This window comes from Boleophthalmus pectinirostris, unplaced genomic scaffold, assembly GCF_026225935.1.
Source record: "Boleophthalmus pectinirostris isolate CB_2022bp ecotype Guang Dong unplaced genomic scaffold, ASM2622593v1 HiC_scaffold_13, whole genome shotgun sequence".
Classification (NCBI taxonomy): domain Eukaryota; kingdom Metazoa; phylum Chordata; class Actinopteri; order Gobiiformes; family Gobiidae; genus Boleophthalmus; species Boleophthalmus pectinirostris.
In genome coordinates, this window is record NW_026571036.1 from 8,922,907 (window position 1) to 8,949,050 (window position 26,144).

The following is a 26,144-nucleotide window of genomic DNA, read 5'->3' on the forward strand; positions in this document are numbered from 1 at the left end:
ATTAAAAAAGTTAGTCAAGTACATTAGTGTTCAAAAGTTTTAGAACAGCAGACTTTTTCCAGTTTTTTACTGTTTATTGTTGACCAAAACATATTCTAAACTTTTAATTCCTGAAAGTGTCCACCTTTGGCAGATATAACAGCTGAACACACTCGTGGCTCGTTCTTTTTACAATAGAAATCAAATATTCTTCAGAAAGTTCTTCCCAAGTTTGTTGCAGAAGTTTCCATAAATGTGTGGCACTTGTAGGTTTCTTGGCTTTTACTCTTCTGTCCAGTTCATCCCAAACCAGCTCGATGGGGTTTAAGTCTGGAGACTCTCCTTCACACTCCATGTTTTCAAGTTTACCATCTTGTTCTTTTTTCCTGAGGTAGTTTTGGCGGAGCTTGGACTTGTGTTTTGTTATCTTTTATCTTTTTTTTAAAGTCTCACTCTTCATTGGACTTGCACGACTTGAATTGCAATAAATAACCGGAAAAATGAGGGTGCTCTAAAAGTTTTGACCAATAGTGTAAAGCTTTAGGTCACTTAAACACTTACTTGAAAGTAATTAAAATGTTCACTTAAGTAAGGGCACTATTACTTCAATTAAAAATATTTCTCAAGTAGGAGTAAAAGTATGCTGCTTGAAACGTACTCTGAAAAGTACAACTCTTTTAAAAAGTTTCTCAAGTAAATAAAATGTTGTCACAATACTGAAACTTCAAACTTGATTTCTTACCAAGGAAAGGACTCGATACTCAATATTGGTTTTGATATTACAATGATAATTTTAAAAACTCTTTATTTAGATCACAGGTGTCAAACATGCGGCCCGGGGGCCAGATCCGGCCCTTCAAGACCTTTAATCTGGCCCTCGGCTGATTTTCTGCTAAAATATTATAATTATATTTTCTATTAAAATCTTGCTAATTTTCTGTGGTGTTTATCACAGCAGCGTCTCCAGCGTCTCTGTACGTGGCCCCTCCCACCAGAGCAGCACAAATGAAGACTTGTCTCTTTCCAAACGCTCTTAAAGGACGATCGTTTTGACTGTTGACCGTGACACCCTCATCAGAAAAATGTCCAACATGAGAAAAGTGGAGCCGAGAGCAGGATTTTCCAAGAAAAATTGACTTATTCCTATTTACATACAAGTTAATGTTAAAACATTGTGTTGAAATTGCATTTTTTTTTTAAGTCTCAGGTTTTTCATAATATTATAATATTTGGTAAAAGAAAGAGTTCATCAATTAAAAAAAGATTTCTGTAATAGATTTGCGTTTCTCTACACAAATATTTGAACGTATTGTTATTTTTGGGGTACATATGCCATGAGTTTTCTGATCCGGCCCCTTTGGGATCAAAGTCGGTTGGATACGGCCCTCGGACCAAAATGAGTTTGACACCCCTGATTTAGATCGTCGTACTTTCTTTTATATTCAATGTGGCCTTATATCTGTGTAATCCCTCAGTGGTCCAGGTAGATTTTCTTCAGATTTTCGATCCTTTTAACAATCCAATGTAAGAGTACCACCACCTCTGCTGACCATTCGTCCAAAGGTACCTCCATACATCATTTTGTAGTTCTCTCGGTCCGCTCGAGTCCTCTTAGTGATTTACGTTTTCGCCGGCCTTTTCCACTCTGTACTTTTGTCTAAATTCTGGTGCTTTTCTTCAGTTACCTGATCAAACCTGCGCTTGGCTTTTCTGAAAATGGCCAATCGGAGAACCACACAGGTCGTCCATCAAGAGTCTGCGCGCCATCAGGGGGAGTTTGAGCAGCTTTACGGCCATAAAGAAGGTGCCCGCGGAAGAAATGCAAACTCAGCAACGTTTCTGGATAAATAATGTCCAAAATGGAAGTTGGACCCGTGCAGTAGTCTCTCACTCCCAGGCTAATATTGGGTATATATGGAACTGCCTATTCTAATGGACGTCTTTATTGCACTTCATTCTCATTTCGTCAGAAAAGCGATGGACTGTTTTTCGTCACACTCGCTCCTCGCGTCCAACTCAACCCAGCGTTCGCCCACGACACCTCGAATTGTGTGCACTGTCTTTAAAACGTACCTGGAGTTGTGTTTTTTTTCATTTACACCCTGGTTTATTAGTCTGTCTGCATCTCCAAACCTCAAAATGCTCTGTTCCACCTTGTGATGTCATGCAGCAGTCATTTTTACGTTAGTTCATCGTGTAACTTTTGTGGTGGAGTTTCCTGTCAAGTGCTTTTCTTCATGGAAATGTCATTGCTTTGTCTGGAATGTTTCCCAGTATGGTATTAAACCTTTCTGTCTTCATGGAGACCAAACCTGACCAAGTTACAGGTCAGATCTAGGGAGAGGCGACCCCGCTCACAGCAGGATTTTTGAGTATTTTTGAGCTCTACAAAACCACCTGTAATTGAATAAATGCAAGATAGAGCTGTTTAAAGGGACAGTCTGGAATTTTTGGACATAGAACCTCATTTCCTAGTGAGCCAGAGTGTTGTGATTTTTTTTTTTTAATATTCCATCCAGTCCTTGTATTTGCAGATGTCACTGGTGCTAGACTAGTGCATGTTAATGGCCATAGTTATTCTGCCACTAAAAACAATCTTACCCACTCCACAATACACCCGAAGTAAATCTATTATTACACCAGACTGTCAATGTAAATGTCTGTGTTGATAGAATAATGTTTGAAATAAAACTAACCTTGCGTCGCATGAATCGTCGCATGTTGAGGGACTATTTTCTCATATATCAGTCCGCCAAACTTTCTGTCAGGAAGAACTCACTGCTGCTGCTCAGACATAAATCCTTGAAATGCAAGGTTGGTTTTACTTCTAAAATTATTCTATCAACACAGACATTCACATCGACAGTCTGGTGTAATAACAGATTTGCTTCGGGTGTTTTGTGGAGTGGGTAAGACTGTTTTTAGTGGCAGGATAACTATGGCCATTGACATGCACTAGCCTAGCACCAGCGACCTCTGCAAATACAAGGACTGGATGGAATATTTTAAAAAGTGTCTCCAAATGTCTCCAACACTCTGGCTCACTAGGAAATGAGGTCCTATGTTCAAAATTCCGAACTGTCCCTTTAAAGTTTAAGTTCACTGTGTAACTTTTCTGGTGGAGGATCCATCAAATGTTTTTCTTCATGGAGATGTTATTGCTTTGTCTAGAATGTTTCACAGTATGGCATTACTGTACACCTTTCTGTCCAAACTAGACCAAGTTACAGGTCAGATCAGGTCAGAGAGGCGACCCCGCTCACAGTCAGAATGCCTGTCCTACTTCCTGTAGGAACCAAAAAACGAGAACATACAGTATCACACCAATCCTTATGTCTTTGCACTGGCTTCCTGTTAATTTTAGAATAGATTTTAAGATTTTATTGTTTGTTTTTAAAGCTTTGAATGGACTGGCCCCACAACACGTCTCGGACCTCATCCAGATTTACACTCCCGTACGTACTCTGAGGTCCTAGGGCCACCTCCAGCTCGTGGACTAGACTTAAAACCAGCAGGGCAGCCACGGCGTCTTAAAAAGATCTTAAATTTCACTTTCCTAAATTAAGGTCTTAAAAAATCTTAAATTATGTTGTCCAAGTCTTATTTTTTTCTCAAAGGTCTTAAATTTCATTAGACTATTTTTTTGTTTTGTTTACTCAACTGGGCTGCAGTGCGATGTTAAACGGAGAAAGGAAAAAACCATCATGGGGAAGTGTAAGTTTAGTACCGGCTGGTGTTTTTCGCTCACATAATGGGAGCGACAATGTTGGTCTTAATTTTCATTTAAGTGGTCTTTAAAAAGTGTTAAATTTGGGGTAGTCAAACCTGGGGATACCCTGACCAGGGGGGGACAGGATTTTCTCTGTGGTCGGCCCTGAACTCTGGAACTCTCTGCCCCTCCACGTCCCAACAACTCCCACAGTGGACTTAGTTTCAAGTCTCGCCTTTTACTTTCTGCCTTTTAATACCGTGTGAGTTGTGTGCTCCTTTGTGTCTTTTGTTTATTTTATTTATTACCTCTTATGTTTTTGCCGGCGTTTGTCTGTTTGTTTGTTTGTTTGTTTGTCTGTTAGCAACATAACTCAAAAAGTTATGGACCGATTTTGATGAAATTTTCAGGATTTGTTTGAAATGTGAAAAGGAAGAACTGATTTCATTTTGGGGGTGATCCGGAAGAAATCCTGGATTCTGGATCACTTTGAAATTTTAGTTAACATTGTGGTAAATGGGGCCAAAAATTTTGTTTCTCAATATCTCGGTTAATTATTGACCAAACCCCATGAAATTTGACTCAGGGATGGACAATGGGATCCTCTTTCATATTCCAAATTGAAAGAAACGAGACAAATATTTATGGAAAACACAATTAATATGAGGGGGACTGTAGTCCTTGGCGGAGGTCTGCGCTCTCTGAGTGCTTTTCTAGTTTATTTATGTATTTTATTTAATTCATAGTTTCATCATTTTTAGCTTTATGCATTTGAACACTTTTTATTATTTAGTGTTTTTTATTTATTATTTGCTGTCTTTTATTTGCTGTATTAATTGGTCTGTGCAGCACTTTGGAAACTGTCATGTTTATAAAATGTGCTATATAAGTGAAGTGGATTGGATTTTGTAATTGAATAAATGTAAGGTAGAGCTGTTTAATGCCATACTGTGGAACATTCGAGGCAGAACAATCCATATATCTGTAGAAACAAGCAGGTGATGGACCCCCAACCAGAAAAGTTACACAATGCGCCTTTTTTAGTGGTATATCTGAACAATAAAGTCAACTCAAATCAAATCATACAAAAGCAGATTATGATTTTAATGCCCTACTGTGGAACATACCAAGCAAAGCATCAGCATCTCTATTAAGGCAAAAAAAAAAAGATGGCGTTCCCTACACCAGAAAAGTTACACAATGCGCCTTTAAGCGTGCCCTTAGCGCCCTGTACCATTGAAACACTGCGATGTGAAGTGACAGGCTCCTATAGCGCTGCCCGTGCTGTGCGCTGGGGGCCCCGCTCTCTAAACACATGCATTATTCAGCAGTGGGCCGCAGCTAAATGCCCACAGACCAGCCTCTGCTCTGATCGATGACCTCCCAGTTTGGCCTTAGTCATCCCACGGCCGGAGGAGGGAGGAGACAATTATGAAGTAGATTGTGGGGAAGGTTTGCGTGTTTTAGAGTGAATTTTAGGTTATTATTATGTGATTTACGCTTAAAAATTACAGTATTTTTCTAACTATAAGTCGCTCCGGAGTATAAGTCGCACCAGCAAAAAAATGCCTAATGAAGAAGAAAAGTTCCAAAGTTCCACCGGACTTTTTGGGGGAAATTTATTTAACAAAATCAGAGACCAGGAACCAACATTGAAAGGCAAATTAAAGTAAAAACAACAGAACAGAGAACAACAGACCGTTAACGTCACATATGAACAGTTCTTCAGATAAACTATAACATAAACAACAGAACAGAACAAGTTTACCAAACTCTCCATCTCACTCCAAATCACTAAAATCATTCAATTCTTCATCCTCGGTGTCACTTCTGAGCAACTCCGCGACCTCTGGAGGTAAACAGAGCGCTGCTTCCTCTTCTGTGTAGCTGTCATCAGACTCAGCATTAGTTCCAGTTACAATTATTTCGGCCTTTCTGAATCCCAACAGGATGGTTTCGATTGTCACTGAAGTCCAGGCTTTGTCCATCCATCCAGTGAATTCCAGGAAAGTTTCATGGCGCATCTTCCTAGTGTCACAAGTTTCTCGCTCACTCCAAACTTTCTTTTGCTGCTCAATTACCGTTTTCAGCTGCATATTTCATTACTTGCAGCTTGTAATCTGCAAAATATGATTTTCTTTTTGGGGTCATTTGTGTTCAGTCTTCTCAGTCGTCTTTATAAGTTTGTTTAAATGTAAAATTTTCAGTGGTACAGAAGTAATGGTGCGATCGACTGACATGATACAGACAGGACAGAGGCTCTTTCTGCAGGAGACATGCGCAGTAGAGCCAAGTGACAGTGTTAGAGGAGGAACAGGAGCAGCAGAATCTGACACACAAGACTAGAGCCTCTCTCCACTTCAGTGTGAACATTTTAATATATAAGTCGCACCGGAGTATAAGTCGCAGGAAACACCCAAACCATGAAAAAAGTAAGACTTATAATCCGAAAAATACGGTATAGAAATTATGTGAAGAAGACATATTGTGCTTGTGTATAGTTATAATCTATGACACCATGTTACTATTTCGGTTTTGCATAACACTCCCTCTTTAAACTGCTCAAACAATAAAAGTGTGAATAGAGGTCATATTAGCCGGTATTAGACGTTCCCTTTTGTAGTGTTCGTGACGACTAGTTTTCAATAGTTTGGATTTATTTACTTATTAAATTCATGGTGTTTCCAAGTGTTTCATCATATTTTATTCTCATTTCATTTTCAGTCGTAGAGAAGGATTTATTCATGTCAGGTGTAATTGTCTTCCCTCACTTCTTTCACTTTTAGTTGGGGGGTCCGTCACCTGCTTGTTTCTATGGACACGTCATTGCTCTGTCTGGAATGTTCCACAGTATGAAATGCAACTTCGTCTTACGTAGCAGTAATACACAAGGTGGATCTTTTTTACACCATCTCCTTATGGCATATGTAATAATGTAATAGCAGCAGCACCAGTAGTAGCAGTAATAGTAGCCGTAGAGTAGTAATAGTATTAGTAGCTGCTACTACTACAGCTTAGTAGTAGTAGTAGTAGCCGCAGTAAGTAATAGCAGTAGCACTAGCAGTAGCAGTAGTAGCAGTAGTAGTAGTAGCAGCAGCGCTAGTAATAGTAGTAGTAGCAGTAGCAGTAGTAGTAGTAGTAGTAGTAGTAATAATAGCAGTAGTAGTAGTAGTAGTAGTAGTAGTAATAGCAGTAGCAGTAGTAGTAATAATAGCAGTAGTAGTAGTAGTAGTAGTAGTAATAATAGCAGTAGTAGTAGTAGTAGTAGTAGTAGTAGTAATAATAGCAGTAGTAGTAGTAGTAGTAGTAGTAGTCATAATAGCAGTAGCAGTAGTAGTAATAATAGCAGTAGTAGTAGTAGTAGTAGTAATAATAGCAGTAGTAGTAGTAGTAGTAGTAGTAGTAGTAATAATAGCAGTAGTAGTAGTAGTAGTAGTAGTAGTAGTAGTAGCAGTAATAATAGCAGTAGTAGTAGTAGTAGTAGTAGTAGTAGTAGTAGTAGTAGTAGTAGTAGTAGTAGTAGTAGTAGTAGTAGTAGTAGTAGTAGTAGTAATAATAGCAGTAGCAGTAGTAGTAATAATAGCAGTAGCAGTAGTAGTAGTAGTAGTAGTAGCAGTAGTAGTAGTAGTAGTAGTAGTAGTAGTAGTAGCAGTAATAATAGCAGTAGTAGTAGTAGTAGTAGTAGTAGTAGTAGTAGTAGTAGTAGTAGTAATAATAGCAGTAGTAGTAGTAGTAATAATAGCAGTAGTAGTAGTAGTAATAATAGCAGTAGCAGTAGTAGTAATAATAGCAGTAGCAGTAGTAGTAGTAGTAGTAATAATAGCAGTAGCAGTAGTAGCAGTAGTAGCAGTAGTTGCAGTAGTTGCAGTAGTAGCAGCAGTAATTGTTGTAGTAGTAGCAGTAGTAGCAGTAGTAGCAGTGGCAGCAGCAGTAGTAGTAGCAGTATCAGCAGCACTTGTACCAGTAGCAGTAGCAGTAGTAATAGTATTAGGGGCGGCAGTAACTCAGTAGAGCGTCAGTAGTTGAGCCATCAGCTCCTCTGAACAGATGAACGCTGTTGGTGTGTCCTTGGGCAAGACACTTAACCCACCTCACCCCCAGTCTCTGCGTACACTGGAGTATCAAACTTTGTGTGAATGTGAGAGTGATTCCTTGTGGTAAACCGCTTTCAGACCCTCAAACACGGAAAAACGCAATATATAAAAATGTGACAGTTTACTATTGATTCACTGTATTTGTCAATTCAAAAATAGTACTTATAGTGTTAGATAGAATTTGTAGTAGAAGTAGTAGTGTGAAGGACCCCTCCCCAGCGCTCAGAGCATTTCACATGTCACTGCAGAACCCCCGCACACCCCCCCACGTCCCCACACGAGGTGAAGGGCAGCGCTAATGGTCCTTTTTACGCCGTCTCCTCCTCGTGGAATACACCTCCTCCTGAAGCGCGGCGGCGGCGGCGGCGGTGGTGAGCGTGCACGGGGAGCCCGGCGTCTCACGGGGATATCAAAGTGTCACCTTGGCATAACTCAAGCTAACTGCATGCGAAGTGACACACGGGGCCGACACTGGGCAGGAGGACGGCCGTAGACGAGGGCTGATGGTGGTGATGCGCGCTGGAGCGATAGCACGGCTCTCAAAATAGAAGCTGTGTTTTGTGGTTGGACGGTTTTGGACAGTGGCAGAGTCTGTAGTTAAAATTGTTGGACCACAAATGTATCTGAAGTTGAAGTAAAGAGCACACGTGGACTTTTCACATTTGTAAAAATAATGACAAAATGTACTGAGTAGTAGTTGTAGTTGTAGTTGTAGTAATTGTAGTAGTAGTAGTGGTAGTAGTAATAGTGGTGGTAGTAGTAGTAGTAGTTGCAGTAGTAGTAGTAGTAGTAGTAGTGGTAGTAGTAGTGGTAGTGGTTGTAGGTGTAGTAGCTTTTGTAGTAGTCGTAGTAGTAGTAGTTGCTGTAGTAATAGTAGTGGTAGTAGCAGTAGTTGTGGTAGTAACAGTAGTAGTGGTGGCAGCAGTAGTAGTAGTAGTAGTAGTAGTAGTAGTAGTAGTAGTAGTAGTAGTAGTAGTAGTAGTAGTAGTAGTAGTGGTAGTAGTAGTAGTAGTAGTAGTAGTAGTAGTGGTAGTAGTGGTAGTAGTAGTAGTAGTAGTAGTGGTAGTAGTAGTGGTAGTAGTAGTAGTAGTAGTAGTAGTAGTAGTAGTAGTAGTAGTAGTGGTAGTGGTAGTAGTAGTAGTAGTAGTGGTAGTAGTAGTAGTAGTAGTGGTAGTAGTGGTAGTAGTAGTGGCAGTAGTAGTAGTGGCAGTAGTTGCTGTAGTAATAGTAGTGGTAGTAGCAGTAGTTGTGGTAGTAGTAGTAGTAGTAGTGGTAGTTGTAGTAGTAGTTGCAGTTGTTGTAGTAGTTGTAGTAGTAGTAGTTGCAGTAGTAGTGACAGTAATAATAGTAGTAGTTGTTGTAGTAGTAGTGGCAGCAGTAGTGGTAGTAGTAGTAATTGCAGTTGTAGTTGCAGTAATAGTAGTAGTTGTAGTAGTGAATCTGTGTTTTGTGGTTGTACAGTTTTGGACAGTCGCAGAGTCTGTACTTAAAATTTTTTGGCCAACCTTGTATCTGAAAAAAGCGATGGGCCTGTATTTGAGCTGATACCGATAACCGATATTTGACCTGCTGATATTGTGACCGATAATCGATATTTTCTGATACCGATATTTAGCTTTTTAAATCCATAGTAAGGACCACGGATGTATCTGAAGTTTAAGTAAATAGCACAAATTAACTTTTCTCTTTTGTATAAAAAATAACAAAATCTGGCAAATAAATTCATTTTGTCGACTGGACATTTATTTGGTCAAACATGTTTCGCAGCTCATCCAACCTACTTCTTCAATTCTGGAAACTGTAAACAAATAGGTGTGTTAGTTTCAGAGTAGTTTCATTGTAGTTAGCTCCTCCCTGCAGACAGATATAAGGAAGTGTCCACCAATGTCAGACCAGAACTGAAGAAGTGGCTTGAATGAGCTGAGAAACATATCCAACCAAATAAACTTTTGTCCAAATGACTAATTTAATTTATCCTTTGCCATGGATTCTACCTGGACAGCTGAGTTTTTTTTTCACAAATAACAAAATGTATTCAAATAATTATTCATTACACCTCGCCCTCAGTGTCTGCGTACACTGTTGTATGAATGAATATGTGTGTGAATAGGTGAGTCGTTCCTTGATGTAAAGAGCCTTGAAGGTAGAAAAGCGCTATATAAAATGTTAAAATGTGACCATTACATTTTGTGTGATATACAGCCATATATACAATATTTTTTTTTTTACTATAAGGCACATTATCAGTAATGTTGAATTTTCTCATCTGTTTTCATACATAAGGAGCATTAATCGAAACAAACGGACGACACTTGAGACTGATCCTTAGCCCAGGCGTCCACGATCCATCAGCAGATCGTGGCGTAATTCACTGGCGTTGCCTCCCTGTCTTGGTGAATGTGTGTTATAAATGTCAATGTGGGTGGATCATTCAAGTTATTATTTTTTTAAATTTCCTACGAGGACGACTCAAATATACGAGTAATAATGTGTTTAATGCAGCTTTGCGCACGTTTGTTTACGTTTTACAGAAACGAAACTTAAAACCACATGGCTAATTTGCATAAACTATAAGCGCTGAAAAAACATTTAAAATTTTGACAGATTTTTGAGTTCCGTGTACCTCAAAAAATGGGTTCAAGGTCAGAAAGGACAACCAGAATTGATATAAGGCGTACTGTCAATTTATGAGAAAATTAAAGGATTTTAAGTGCGCCTTATAGTCCGAAAAATACGGTTCTCTTTTAATTCCATTTTGGCATATAGAGAATGGGGTGGCATGAAAAATATCAGTATCAATATCAGTATCAGTATCGATATCGGACCCAATATGTTGTACAACCTTAATAGATATAGGTGGTTATTTTGACAAAAAAAGAAAAAAAAAAGTTATTTAATATTGTTTGGGTTAATTTTGCTAATGCATAATCAGTATTGTTTTGTGTTTTTGAAATATTCCCACAATATTCTCAATTTTATTTTTTATTTTTCATAGTATTTTAACATGTTTTGTATCAAGTTATTGTGTATTTATAGAAAATTGTTGTGTGGGAGCATGGGTAATGTAGGCTTGTGGGCGGAGCACTGGATTGGGTTCAAATAGAGACCAGGAGAGATCACTATATTACACAAACATGCATGGATAACATCTAAAACTGCATTTTTTTAGATGAGGGGACAACATTGTAACATGGTCGAAAGCTCCCAAAAGTCTTTAACTGACTGCACCACTGTCCCTTTGAGTAAAAACACGCATGAAATTGTAGTCCGTATTTTTAAAAAAGGTGTTTCCGACCACTTTGACGTTCCCAAGGTTTCACCAAAATGCATACGTGTTGCTAGGTGAACTGTTCTGAAAACGCTCGCCATAAAGAACACGAGAGAGGAGAAATGTTCAAACGGCTGGTACTTCTGTGGAGTCAAGGCAGCGAAAACCTCCTTCAAGTGTTATCGTACTCTATTCACGCCACCTGCCAATCAAAATGTTCAAAAGGAGAAACATTAGCAATTTTGCACAGTCTCCTTCTGTTATGGCGCGGTGTAGCTCACGTACTAGTTTGTGGTTTAGACTTGGTTAAGCTCAAGGTAAATTCATTTTTTTTCTTGATTTTAGTGTAATATTTTCTTTTTTTTTTTTACATATTCTAAAACATTTACATATGTTTTTGCAGATGTGAATTTTCTGTTCAGTTTTTCCGAGAAACTGAAGGTACAGATCAAATATAGCTTTTACTGATGTTTGTTGTAATGCTGATTTATTCTTAGTTGTCACGTTTGTTTGTTATAATTTGGTGTTTTTGGTTCTTGATGATTATCGAGTCAGAAAGCAGAATGAGCCTCACATGAGTCTTTCATTTGGGTTGCCAGTTCCAACGCTGAAATCCAGTTAATTTAAACCTAAAATGCCTCTTTCTGATCTGAATGGTCAGTACATAAACCCCAGCACCAACAGCGAACTACGAATCAGTGCTAGTGTAACTTCTGCAGCTCAGGGAGTGAATTCTGGAGGTTCTGGAGCTTTCACATGAGGCCTGGTCTGTTCATATCCTGAGAGGACACATCCAAGTTTGTCTCATTCTATCTGCAGGTTAAAGGGCCCATCTCTCCAGCGACTAGGTCAGGAATCAGAATACACTAGACGTTTTGCAAGAACTCTGGAAGTTGTAGACCGCGCACCGGCCAATCAGCGAAGAGCCGTGAAGCCATGACGTCAAACTCAAGCGCCTGTCTGGGTCCCTTTTGTGGTACAGCAGAACAGTAAACAAAGCGGTCGAGATGGATGTAGACGAAGACAGACATTCTGTGTTGGCGACGATTCCCGAGATCGAGGATTTAAAGACGGAACAAAGAGAATGTTTTGTGAATTTTATGAAGGGGAAAGACGTTATTGTCCTTCTTCCTACGGGATTACATACGTCATGACCAAATAGCAGCGATTGGTTAAATAAAAAAAGTACCCGTCTACTGTCGAGCGAACAAATCCTAATGCTGCGAGGTCAGACGGTTTCTACAAAGTGAAACCCGCTGATGAATCAGGCTACTAATGTTGTTCCTTCATCAAAAACATACCTGTAAACACACAAACCCTGTATATTTCGGTTGAGTTCAAACTAAAACGCTCTGTTCCAACTTGTGATGTCATGTGGTAATAGGAGCGGCAATAGCTTAGTTGGTTAGTTCGAAGGTTGGCGATTCGAACTACACTCTTGACATACTCTTTTGAGCGGTCAGATCCAGTGACCCACAGGTTGGCGGTGCGATTCTAGCTCTCATAGATAAATGCTGTCATCGTGTCCTTGGGCAAGGCACTTAACCCACCTCGCCGCCAGTGTCTGTGCTTGTGAATGGGCGAGTGCTTCTTTGTTATAAAGCGCTTTGAGTGCCCTGAAGATGGAAAAGCGCTGTATAAAAATGTGACCTTTCCACTAAACTCTGAACATCTTTACTTTTGGTTCATTTCAGCCCAGAACAAAAGGTAAAAGGGAGCTGTTAAACTTCAGCTTAAACTACAGCTTCATGACATCACAAGGCGGAACAGAGCATTTTGATCTTTGGAGATGTAGACAGATAAATAATGCAGGGTTACTCAGTGGTGTGTGAATGAAACAAAACACAACTCCTGTGTTTTTTATTTTTTTTATTCTGTCATTTCGCAGCACTACAAACCAAAACAAAACATATTCAACAAACCCATAGCCTTATTCATCAGCCCGTTTCACTTCGTGGAAACCGTCTGACCTCGCAATGTTAGAATTCGTTTGCTCGACGGTAGGAAGGTACTTTTTTATTTAATCAATCGCTGCAATTTGGTCTGAATGCTGGTGGACACTTCCTTATATCTGTCTGCAGGGAAGAGCTAACTAACTACTCTGAAACTAACACACCTACTTGTTTACAGTTTCTGTTTGTTAGTTCGGCCTATTGACCTGTACAGGGTGTAGGGTCTAATTAGCAAAACAATTCAGGGCCTGTAATGGTGCTCCCACACCTCTGGATCTGACCTGGCTACATCTGTTGTTCTCTTGTTTGTTTTGAATTAGGTTTTGAGGATGGAGTTGTAAATAAGAGATAGATGGTGAGGTTTACAGTGCGGGGGGAGAGCTGCTGACCTCGACTGGGGACGTTGTCCGGCGGTGGAAGGAGTACTTTGAGGATCTCCTCAATCCCACCGTCACGTCCTCCGAGGAGGAGGCCGAGGCTGGGGACTCGGAGGCGGACTCATCCATCACCCTGGCCGAAGTCACTGAGGTGGTTGGCAAGCTCCTTGGTGGCAAGGCTCCGGGGTTGGATGAGATCCGTCCTGAGTACCTGAAGTCTCTGGATGTTGTGGGGCTGTCTTGGCTGATACGCCTCTTCAACATCGCGTGGCGGTCGGGGACAGTACCTCTGGACTGGCAAACCGGGGTGGTGGTCCCTCTGTATAAGAAGGGGGACCGGAGGGTGTGTTCCAACTATAGGGGGGATCACACTCCTCAGCCTTCCCGGTAAGGTCTATGCCAGGGTACTGGAGAGGAGAATCCGGCCGATAGTCGAACCTCGGATTCAGGAGGAGCAGTGTGGTTTTCGTCCTGGCCGTGGAACACTGGACCAGCTCTACACTCTCCATAGGGTGCTCGAGGGTTCATGGGAGTTTGCCCAACCAGTCCACATGTGTTTTGTGGATCTGGAGAAGGCATTCGACCGTGTCCCTCGTGGTGTCCTGTGGGGGGTGCTCTGGGAGTATGGGGTCCGGGGCCCTTTGCTAAGGGCTGTCCGGTCCCTGTATGACCGGAGCAGGAGCTGTGTTCGCATTGCCGGCAGTAAGTCAGACCTGTTCCCGGTGCATGTTGGACTCCGCCAGGGCTGCCCTTTGTCACCGGTTCTGTTCATTGTATTTATGGACAGAATTTCTAGGCGCAGTCAGGGGCCGGAGGGGGTCCGGTTTGGGGACCACAGGATTTCATCTCTGCTGTTTGCGGACGATGTTGTCCTGTTGGCTTCATCGAACCAGGACCTGCAATGTGCACTGGGGCGGTTTGCAGCCGAGTGTGAAGCGGCTGGGATGAAGATCAGCTCTTCCAAGTCCGAGGCCATGGTTCTCGACCGGAAAAAGGTGGCTTGCCCTCTCCGGGTGGGTGGGGAGTCTTTGCCTCAAGTGGAGGAGTTCAAGTATCTCGGGGTCTTGTTCACGAGTGAGGGAAGGACGGAACGTGAGATTGACAGGCGGATCGGTGCAGCTTCGGCAGTGATGCGGTCGCTGTATCGGACCGTTGTGGTGAAGAGGGAGCTGAGTCGAAAGGCGAAGCTCTCGATTTACCGGTCAGTCTTCGTTCCTACTCTCACCTATGGTCATGAGCTCTGGGTAGTGACCGAAAGGACGAGATCGCGGATACAAGCGCTCGAAATGAGTTTCCTCCGCAGGGTGGCTGGGCGCTCCCTTAGAGATAGGGTGAGGAGCTCAGTCACACGGGAGGAGCTCGGAGTAGAGCCGCTGCTCCTCCACGTCGAGAGGAGCCAGTTGAGGTGGCTCGGGCATCTGTTCCGGATGCCTCCTGGGCGCCTCCCTCGGGAGGTGTTCCGGGCATGTCCCGCCGGGAGGAGGCCCCGGGGAAGACCCAGGACACGCTGGAGGGACTATGTCTCTCGGCTGGCCTGGGAACGCCTCGGGGTCCCCCTGGAGGAGCTGGAGGACGTGTCTGGGGTGAAGGAAGTCTGGGAGTCCCTGCTTAGGCTGCTCCCCCCGCGACCCGGCCCCGGATAAGCGGACGAAAATGGATGGATGGATGGATGGGTGAGGTTTAGAGGATTCTTTCTTGACAAAAATGGCTTCTGTCACTCCCCTCTCAAAACAATTATTTTCTTTGGCTAAAATCTGTACCTCACTGTCCTCAGAGGAGTGGCATGTGGCTTTTAAGTGGAAATGTACAGCAGACTGAGGTCCACTGCTGCTCTCTCGTCTGTGTTGGTACATCCTCTTGTGAAGTAACTGTTTTGTTTCTCCACTGCAGTCTTCACTACACTGAATGGAGTAGACCTATGGGTCCTATGGGTGGACCAGTTTCTGTCTTAAAGTATTCGTAGGTTTTGTCAGCTTCTCCTGGAGGCAGCCTGAACAGAGGATCTTAAGAAAGAGGCTTGGAGAGTTAGAACAGGTCTCACATGTCTCTTTATTGATTCAGGCAGATTCAGGTCTCAAGATTCAAGTTGATTCAGCATGATTTTGCCTACGCGGCGTCTCTCTGTGCGTCGGTCGTCCCTCGACAACGCAGTCGGCGTTCCCCCACTGATGCACAGAAACACTGGATGCCTTTTATACCAGCATAACTGTTGAGTTAACATCTTCATGGAAACATACACAGCAGTTTGTCCCAACACGTGTCCCATAACAGACTGACAGATGCTAAAGGTTGGAGATACACCCCTTATCTGTCCCATATACATTCACCATTGACACTCCAAAGTCCAAAAACATACACAACATGTCAAGGAACACAGAGATTAATTACAGGGTGTATTAACATATGAATGAAACTTTAAAAACACAGGGTAGAAGCCCACAGTTTCAAATAGACAGGGACCTCATGTTGTTTTTCAGAAACACCAGCCATGTAGGAATAGTTACCTCCTTTCTCCTGGGTTCTGATTCTCTGTTGTCCTGTTTTTTAGTTCTCTTGGTTTTGTTGAAGGCCCATTTTGGATATCTGGAGTCAATTTTGTGTAATATAGGACCTTTAAAATAGTAACATAAAATAAAACCTGTAGGGGGCTAGTCAGCTATGTGGTAAAAACTGTTATTAGATAAAATATTGCACCAACTTTGACATTTTAAATTTATTTTTGGACTGAACCACATGGTGTCTATTGGAAAAATGAATGGGCCATTGTAGTAGGTTAATCTTTTCGCTTTTTTAAAGTACATTTTTGGCACCTGCTATCAAGTTGGATTACAATACGGAAGTTAATTAACATTACTCTAGTCTCGGAACTCTCGCTAACTCGCTAATTAATCTGCGAGCTACCATTTTTATAGTCCAATTGTCTCATTATCACCAGAACCTTGAATTGCGGCTTTCTCCTCGCTTATTCCGCTAAACCTAACCACTCTCTCTGAACACACCGGTGCTTCCAGTTGGAATATTAAGCACAGGAGCCGGAATCGTTATCTCAAAAACCATATTTGGCAGACGCCGTTGCCCGCCTTCTCCTCGGCCATTTTGAAATTTATCAGTTTTAGTCTAGCGAGCACATACCTCATTACCGGTGCGACGGTGTTTTTGGAGTACAGTTTGCGCGGAAGCTTGACGGAGTGATAGCCCGGTTCGCTCGCAGGTTCATATTTTCCATAATAAAGGTCCAAACCCCGCACCTCGCCGCTCTGCATGCGCAAGAGGAGGCTACCGTGTCAAAGCTGGTCGAGATGAAATAAAAGTAGAGGGGGGAAAATGAGAGGGAACGGGAGCAGATTTTCAGTAGCTGGAACAAGGAAGAAAGCGGGGAGGGGTAATTGGATATTGCAACGTTTTTCCTAACCTCAACCAGGCAAAAGATCGTGGAAACGTCCGTGCGAGAGTCACATGGAGTCACTCTTTGTTGTATTCACACAAAGCAAAAATGACCAGTGTGTACTCCCGACAAAGGCAAAAAACCTTAACTCGCCAAACTGAGAAAAATGACTTCAAAGTTTGTGTTTTGTCCAGACAAATGTATAATAGATAATAGGTATTGCTCCCAAAATTTGACAACTAGTTTCTACAATGAAGAAATATTTGTATGCGGAAAATATTGAGCTCAAAATTGACCTTTGATCCTTATTTGTCAGTTCCTTTTCTCTGCCTTTGGATCATGAGACAAAATTAAGGAGTCGTGCGAAGACAAAAGGCACAAACTGACGAGATTATTATTATTATTATTATTATTTGCTTGCCCAGACTTACACACATTATACAAACACCTCACCAAGGTCGAGTCATTATCTGTGTATCATTCGTTAATTCATTTTTCAAAATAAAACCATTTTCATTTTTCGATTGTGTGTTTAAATGAATAATGGAAAAAACAGATAACGTTTCCCGTTTCTATGATTTAAACTGTGATGCCAGAATTTTGTGCTGCATATGGACTGAACTAGGACTGAACCGGGACTAAACCGGTCTCAGTTCTGGTCTCAGTCTTGGTCTGGTCCCGGTCTCTGTTCTGGTCTGGTCCTGATCACCCAACAGTCTAAGCTGGCGCACCTGCAGGCCCATTCCAACACTCAGTCCTGTTTTAGTTCTAGTTTAGCCCTGGTTTAGCCCTGGTTTAGCCCTGGTTTAGACCTGGTTTAGACCTGGTTCAGTCCTGGTTCAGTCCTGGTTCAGTCCTGGTTCAGTCCGGCATCACAGTTTAAATCATAGATACGGGAAACTGTTTTTTTTTTTTTTTTTTTATTCATTTAAACACAAAATAGAAAACTGAAAAAAATGAATCAATATCCATTTTAGTTTTGGAGACAAATAATGAACAAAACAATATTTTTTTTATTTTCTTATTTTTATTTTTATACTGAAAAACGAATGAAGGAATGATACACAGATTAGTCATCATATGTGTTTGAAATGATATAGACGACCTTTGGATTTCCTATTTATTTTTGTATTTTTATCAGGATTGTGCGGTGACACTTACACAGTTAAACAGTTTAACAGACGTGTTACTTTGCAGTATAGTGTGTACAGTATGAATAAATACACCAAATACTTTCACATTAAAGATAAGTGAAGTATAATTGAATACAAAGGTGTATTTATTTCATGTGTTAAGACCCTGAGCCAAGGCCGCAATAAAGAGAAGGAGACGAGAGGTTGGATTTTAAATCACAAACAAACAAACAAACAAAAGTTCCAGCAGTTTTGTCCATCTACAACAGGGGTGGGCAATTATTTTTTCCATGGGGCCACATGAGAAACAGAAAATGAAAATGCTTAACTCAATTCTGCATAATATTTATTGTATTTCTTAATAAAAAGCAGTAAGTAGCTTTGTTTTGACACGCTTGTAAGACTGGTAAGAGTTTGTGTTAGGACTAAGCAATGAAAAAGTTAGGCTGCCTTACAAAAAATGTCATTAAAAACACCTCTAAAGTAAAAGCAATGCAGTTTTAGTTCATGCGTGAGGTAAAATTATAAAATATGTTAATTTTTTTTATTCCAAATGAACTTAAACGGGCCAGTCGGAGTCAACGTGTGTGGCCCGGGAGCTGAACAATGCCCTAATCTAGAAATATATCTTCTTTGAGCTTTGTTTTCAGGCTACCAGCAAAGCCACTTGGTGTGAAAACTCAAATCTCCGCTACCCCATACTGATGTCCTCCATTTTGACAATCCCTATCACAACACTCCATCATCCGCCCTCAAACACCAGTCAGAACCCCGTACCTCTGCTTAGCATTCCCCACATGCGCTACGTTAACACGACGCCTCTCGCTAACCTACTTCCAACTTGTCAGGATCACCCACTGTCACCCAACCGCCAATCAAACCAAGCCCCGCCCCTCTACTCTCAACTCACCGCGGCAAAGATGGCTGCCACACTCCATCTCGTCATAAATCGGTCCCGTCTCCGCCAACTCTGCAGATCTTTGTTGATGAATTTGACAGTTAAGGTTGCCTCTGGTGTCCCCCCCGCTGCGTTGGCGATGAAGGGAAGTGATGATCCAGGGATTTTATTATTTGTTTTTTTATTTTTTTGGCGTTGTTGCTTTGAGCTTTTGACCCATCACCTTGACGTTGCAGCCTGTCAGACAAGGATGAGGGTAGTATAGTGTATAGTGGCTTGCTGCGGATTGATGCGGATTTTCCCAGAAGTTTCTTGAGGATTATTTTGAGCGTTTTGAAAGCGGATTCGAGTTGGATTGAGGTGGTTGTGCTGTGAGAAGTGATGGCTGGAAGTTTAAATGTTCACGGCAAAAAAGAAGAGTAACATATGTTGATGTTAACAAGTCTTACACTGTAGGTTACATGTTGGAAATGGTGATACAGACAAAAAAAAGTCATATTTACACTAAGACTAAAACTGCTCTATTTGCATTGGATTTGTTTTTAGATAAGCAATGCCCATAAACTACCTGCTTTTACTGAATTTATTCTGGAAATGTGGACAAATAAATACATTGAAACAAGACAAGAACCAAAATTCATCGTGTGATTTACGTTGCTTTTATTTTAAGTTTGTTTTTAGCAGAATTCACCTACACTATAGTGTCAGACATGGTGTTTCTTACCATATAACACTGCCCAATTATTTGTATGTGTAGAATAGTTTAGTTTGTGGCATTGTAATATTTATTATGCCTCAGAATTTGCATTGAGACATAAACACCTCTCTTTTTAAGCACCGAGGTGCAATTTAAATCCTTTAATTTTCTCAAAAATTGAGAGTGCGCCTTATAAACCAGTGTGCCTTTTGTATTAATTATGTTGTCCTTACTGACCTCAAACCAATTTTATGTGGTACACAGCACCCAAAAATCCAATCCAACTTTATTTGTATATCACATTATATAAATAAGACAGTTTCCAAAGTGCTTTACATAGCAATGTAAAACATTATACTTAAAAAAAAAATAAATAAATAAATAAATCTGCAGAATTATGCTCCAACCATGAGGAAAATAATAAAATCAATCAATAAAATAACAATAATAATAAACTAAAAAAAATTACAAAAATAATAAAATCATTACATAAAAGCAGTACTAAAAAAAATAAATAGATAAAACTAAATAAAATAAATAAAACGAAATAAAATAAATAAAATAAAAAAAGACACAGAGGACCACACAACTCACGCAGTGTTAAAAGCCAGAGAGTAAAAGTGGGTTTTAAGACGAGACTTAAAACACTCCACTGTGGGGCTGTTCGAACGTGGAAATATCTGACAAAATGTTTTAGTACGACTTTGGTAAACTACGAAGCCGCACCGCTTGATGGATTGTTGGAGCATTACAGAGTCCGACAGAAGCTGAACTGCTTCAAGCTTTATTTTCAGCACTTATATTTTATGCAAATTAGCCTTGTGGTTTTTAGTTTCGTTTCTGTAAAAAGTAAATTCATATACGCAAAACTGCATTAAACACATTATTTCTCAATGTATATTTGAGTCCTCCTCGTAAGAAAAAAAAAAAAACTTAAATTCTCCACCCACATTCACATTCATAATTGACATTCACCAAGACAGAGAGACAACACCGGGCGAATTACGCCACGATCTGCCGATGGATCGTGGATGTTTGTTTTGTGTAACGTGCCTTATAATCCGGCGCGCCTTATAGTCCAAAAAAATACAGTATTCATTTTATTTGTGCACTTTTTATTTGTGTATTTTTAACATGTTGACAGTGAACTTAACCCACAGCTCCTGGTTCACTGCCTTATCTTTAAATATTTATTCATTTTAGCACGATTCCACAAAAAAGCCATAAATAGTCAATTGGACAGGAAGTAGTGAGGTTGCTGGGTGCACAGAGCCTATTGTCTAAATAAAAATAAGACATTTTAGTGGCGTACTGAAGCAGTGCACAAAATCAATGCATTCAATTCCAGTCAGCGATATGAGTCCATATATAAAATCAACATCAAAAGTACATTATCTAAAGCACACACCGCTATCTCTCAGTTCTTTGCCAACAGTATTTCTTCCAACTCAGTATCTCGTGGTTTGACTTTGCCTTTACCTGCAAATGATGCATGTCCGCTGTTACAAAGAGCCTCGTGTGTTTAAGAGCGAGCAGACTGACAGCGGTTTTTCATGACTACACTTGAACGCAGCGCGCGCCGGGCCTGCCTCGACAGCAGTGAGGCGTTCGGGGACCGGGCTTCTCTGTGTAAATGTAAATTGCAGTGTCATCCCGATCAATCCGGTGAGCTGCCGCCGCTGAGTACAGGGGCTGTGGAGGCACCAGTCGGCCCCGTCACTCCGGCTGTCAAACGCGGTTACACTGTTATAGGCTCTGTGCTCTTTCCCAGCGCCGTTATGATGAGGACTATTGATTCTGCTTTGACACCGTTGTAACATCTTGTATTGTGTTTTTGTGCAGTGTAATGGCACGTCCCTCTGTCTGGATGGGATGGGACTCGTGTGTCAATCATGTGGTACTTTTAGATAATTAGAAAAAAAACACACACACATTTTCAGTGAACACTCTACAACTTGGAATCTGGATTGAAAAAAGTATCGATAGTCAGATATTAAACTACATTTGATTGAATTACTAGAGAAAGAGAAATACGTTTTGATCCAGAGGGAAATTAAGGATGCATCACTTCGGATTTTTCAGTTCCGATATTCTCAATATTAACCGATACCAGTGTAAGGAGAGAAAATGGAATTTATTTTGTTAAAACACAGTTAACTTATTACACTAAAGATTAGGGATGTAACGATATCCAAATCTCTCAGTACGATATTATCACAATATGCATCTCACGGTACGATATTTATTACGATATTTATTTAAGAGGCTAATATAATTGTAGATAAGAAACTTTTTTGCTTATAAAATACCTCGAGAAAGATTTTGTGTAAATTATTTCCGCCATAATCCCAAGAATTCAAGTAAAAAAAATATCTCTTCATGTTGTTTGTCTTGTAATGAATCGTGGGATATGTAGTTTCTGATGTTCATAAGCTGTTGCTACTGTAAAACCATGTATTTAAGCAACTTGTAATTCGATATATCGTGACAGCCCATGATATTATAGTTTTGATGATATGATATCACGATAATACAGTTATTATTACATCCCTACTAAAGATCAAATCGTGTTATGCAGCTTTTACTTTTCTTTCAAACCACGACTGAACAGCTTTGTGTGATAAAAGTTCAAACCTTATGAGGCGTTCTCGGCCAGGGATGGGCAACATTTTTGACTCGTAGGTCACAAAGGGTTTTAAAATGTGACGGAAGGAGCAAATGGATGGAGTTTTTTGGTAATCCACCTCATAAAAGAAAAAAATAACACGAGATATGCAGAAAACACATCCCATGTTATTGAAATATCCCATAATTGAAAATTGTTACAAAGCATTACAACAAAGTATCTGTCCTTCAAGTCCCATGGTATTTACTTTTTATTAAAATTACTGGCATTTTTTTTTTTTTTTATTGAAATGACTAAACTCTGAAAATTACTATTATTATCATCACTGTTGTTATTATAATTATGATTCAAGTTTGGCGAGCCAGACTAAAAGGATTAAAGGGCCGTAGTTTGCCCACTCCTGTTCTAGGCCAAGATATTACATCCAATTAAAGGCCCAACCAGGATATCGCAAGAACCGATATCATGGAACCGATACCCGATCCAGCTAATTTTGTCAGTATTGACGCTGTTATTTGATACTAGTTTCCCTAATGGCGAGATACCTTTTTGTTAGGGATGTAACAATATCCAAATCTCTCGATACGATATTTTCACGATATGCATCTCACGGTACGATATTTATTACGATATTTTGCAGAAGCTACCGAAACTGTGAATATGCGAATTAAGATTTAAACATGCTTAAAAACAGTTGTTTTATCATGTAGATTGGACTAAAACAGAGCAAAGGATCATGGTCTATGTAGTTCTGTCTGTTTTTTTAGCTGTTGCTGCATCATAACAATGAATTTAAGCAAAGACACTTGTAATTCGATATATTGTGATGGTCCACGAGATTATTGTGAGAACTTTGACGATACGATATCATGATATTTCGGTTATTGTTACATCCCTGCTATTTGTTCATCATTCTGAAATCCATGGATGGACAATGTTCAAACCATAGACGATATAAAGAAGTGGACTAAGGGAGTGTGACGTCACCATAGCGTTTGACTCCAGTCAAATGAAGCTCACCGAGGCTAGTAGTTATAGGAGCGAATTTGGAGCTGAGTTCCATATCAGGAATTGTTTTACGGACAAAATAGTGAAATAAATACTCCAGGATCACATAGAGCGGGTTATTACGAACATTTTAAGGCCAAAATGACAAGGCTCATGGCAGCAGTTACAGAAAGGGATGACAATCTTTTAATGTGAAGTTAATTGGAGCCAGAGTCTGTGGAGCCGGAAGTGCGCCCATGCTCACTTTGGATTTGGATTATGTACAGTGTATGGTTCAAAACTTAAAACTCATGACCCTCTGGTTGGTGGGCGTGTTACTTATGACACAAACTACAAAAACGGTACTTTTAAACATTCAAAAATAGGAATAACTTAGAAAAAAACAAAACTGTATATACAGGGTAAAAAAAATGCCTTAACATAACAGGGCACTCATCCCACTACACCTCAGTCGCCACACTACACAACGCAGGATTTCTCAGTAATTTTGTGCAAATGCGGCTGTATTTTCATCCTAAACTTACACATCCTTTGTCTTTGTTCTTCTCTCGACAGAATCCACCCTCTCCATCCAACATCCCACTCACCAACTCCAAACGAACGCAAAAACACCCAGGGAAGCTCGCACGACTTACCTCCTCCACCCCCAGCTCTGAGCAGCATGCCGGGCACGCTTTAGCCCCCTCTAAAAGCCTGGATGATCAAAGTCCGACGCACTCCTGAGCTCCAACCTCCGCCGCCGCATCACCACCCCAGCCGCCCCGCCATCCACGCACCGCCACCCCGACCAGAGATGCCCATGCCTGCCTCGCTGCATCAGTCGCGGGGCTTGTGACTTGCAGACATCCAGGCTCGCGGCGGCGGTGGTGGCGGTGGTGGTGGGCGGGGGCAAGACGCCGATCGGAGGAGGCCGAACCATGCGACCCTGGGCGGGATCGTGGAGGTGGATTACCCTGGTGCTGCTCGCCTGGGGGACCCTCCTCTTCTACATAGGCGGGCACCTGGTGAGGGACAGCGAGCACCCGGAGAGGTCCAGTCGGGAGCTGTCCAAGATCCTGGCCAAACTGGAGAGGCTCAAGCAGCAGAATGAGGACCTGCGACGCATGGCCGAATCACTCAGGTAAGGCATACAGTGTGAAAATGCTAACTGAAAGGCACTGCTCTGTCTGAACGTCTGTTACTCAAGTGAGGCTTTAACCTGAGCTGTGTTTCAAATACAATCGAACTAACTTAGGCTACGCTCAGACTGCAGCCCAAATCTGATTTTTTTTTGCCCCTGTGCGGCCTGTTTTAATGACAGTCTGGACGATACAGATCCGATTTTTTCAAATGCGACCCAGGCCACTTGCATATGTGCTCCTAAAACCGATACATATCCGATCTTTTGACTAAACGGCCAGGTCGCATTCATCCCACCTACACGTCAGGCTCGGAGTCTAGTCAATGGAGGGAAAGCGAGGTTAGTGAGTTCATTAAAATTTGGGGGGGACCACTGTATTAAGGCCAAATTGGACAGGATGGTTTTGAAATGATTGCTAAAGAAATGGTCCTGGCTCTAATGTCAATGAAAAATAAAGAGCCTGCGAGCCAAATAAAAGGAGGCTAAAGACTTGAACAAACAAAGCAGCCGTGGATGTGTGACCTGTCCATTTTACGAAGAACTGGACCATATTTTGGGAGACAAGCCCGGCAAAGGAGAAATTCAATTTGCCGACTGGACAAAAGTTTATTTGCTCGAATATTTTTCGCAACTCATTCAAGCTGCTTCTTCAGTTCTGGTCAGATGCTGGTGGACACTTCCTTATATTTGTCTCAAGGGAGGAGCTAACTACACTGAAACTACTCTGAAACTAGCAGGAGTTAGATAGCTCCTCCCTTCACTCAAGTCACTGGCCCATAAGTCAAGTCCAAGTCATCTGCTTTGAGCAAGTCATTTCAAGTCTTTAAACCAAAGTACCAAATATATCTTAGATTTTTGCAATTATATGAATTTTAAACGAAATTGTACTTAAAAAAATCTTAGTATATTTTTATATGAGTATTTATATAAGAGTTGTAGAAATTAATTTTGTTATTTTTTCCTTTTTAAATGTCTTGACAAGATCTTAGTGTGAATCATTATCGTCAGAATAGAAAGAATTCAGATTTAAAAGTGCTTCTCAAGTCTTCTCAAGTCACAGGCCTCAAGTCCAAGTCGAGTCCCAAGTTTTAGTCCATTTTATAAAATCAAGTCTCAAGTCCTGAAAATAGTGACTCAAGCCTGACTCGAGTCCAAGTCACGACCTGCAAGTCCCACCTCTGATGTAGAGTTGTAAAACGTGTAGAAGATCAGATATTAATCGATACTAGATACTCATTTGAGGAAATATCGATACTGACAATAATCACAACACATCTCAGTTTGAGCTTTAAGTAGTTTGTATCTTCGAATGTTGGTTCAACGAGTCCAAAGAACAAGTCTGGTGTTCTGTGTGTGGCAGATGGCCCCTGAAGTAGTGTAATCTGATTAATACGATTAGCTGTTTACTTTTTAGATATTTTCAAACGAGTTCACTAAATATTACAGCATCATAGTCAAAACTAAAGATGCCAAACTAATTCAAAACTCAAACATCTGTAGGCAACTGCAAACGTATACATCAAAATGCAGCGGTTTCCCTCTTTAGTTTGTTTGTTGTATAATATATTCATACGAGCAGTGATTAAAAGCACCACTGTAGCATTAATTAGACAGAAGTTTCCTAGGGCATATCGCAATTCATTAGATTCTTTTCTTTGAGCCAGTTTGGAATTTCATTTAACACACTGTAAAGATTGTAGAAATGATGGTAATAATACGAGTTGTAATTTCCGGGTTAGAAGTAGTAAAAAACCAAAGCTTCAAATAAAAGTCGTTATTGTAAGTTTAAAGGCCGTGTACTTCTTGACTGTAGTCATTTTAAACGGTTTGAAGTGATCCAAAGTTATTCCAAAGTTGCATTTAGAGCATCCTAATTATTCACCACAATGAGTCACAAG

General features: G+C 40.8%; 1 protein-coding gene across 2 annotated transcripts in view; it reads left to right on the forward strand.

Annotated features, from left to right (window-relative positions):
• The window catches only part of fut8b (fucosyltransferase 8b (alpha (1,6) fucosyltransferase)), a 451,073-nt gene that overhangs the window by 204,568 nt on the left and 220,361 nt on the right, over positions 1–26,144 (forward strand). For both annotated transcript variants that reach the window (XM_020929335.2, XM_055149122.1), the window contains one exon: positions 23,682–24,246. In XM_020929335.2, coding sequence (XP_020784994.1) covers positions 24,044–24,246 — 203 coding nt within the window. In that variant the 5' untranslated portion in view covers positions 23,682–24,043. The remainder of the gene's footprint in view (positions 1–23,681; positions 24,247–26,144) is intronic.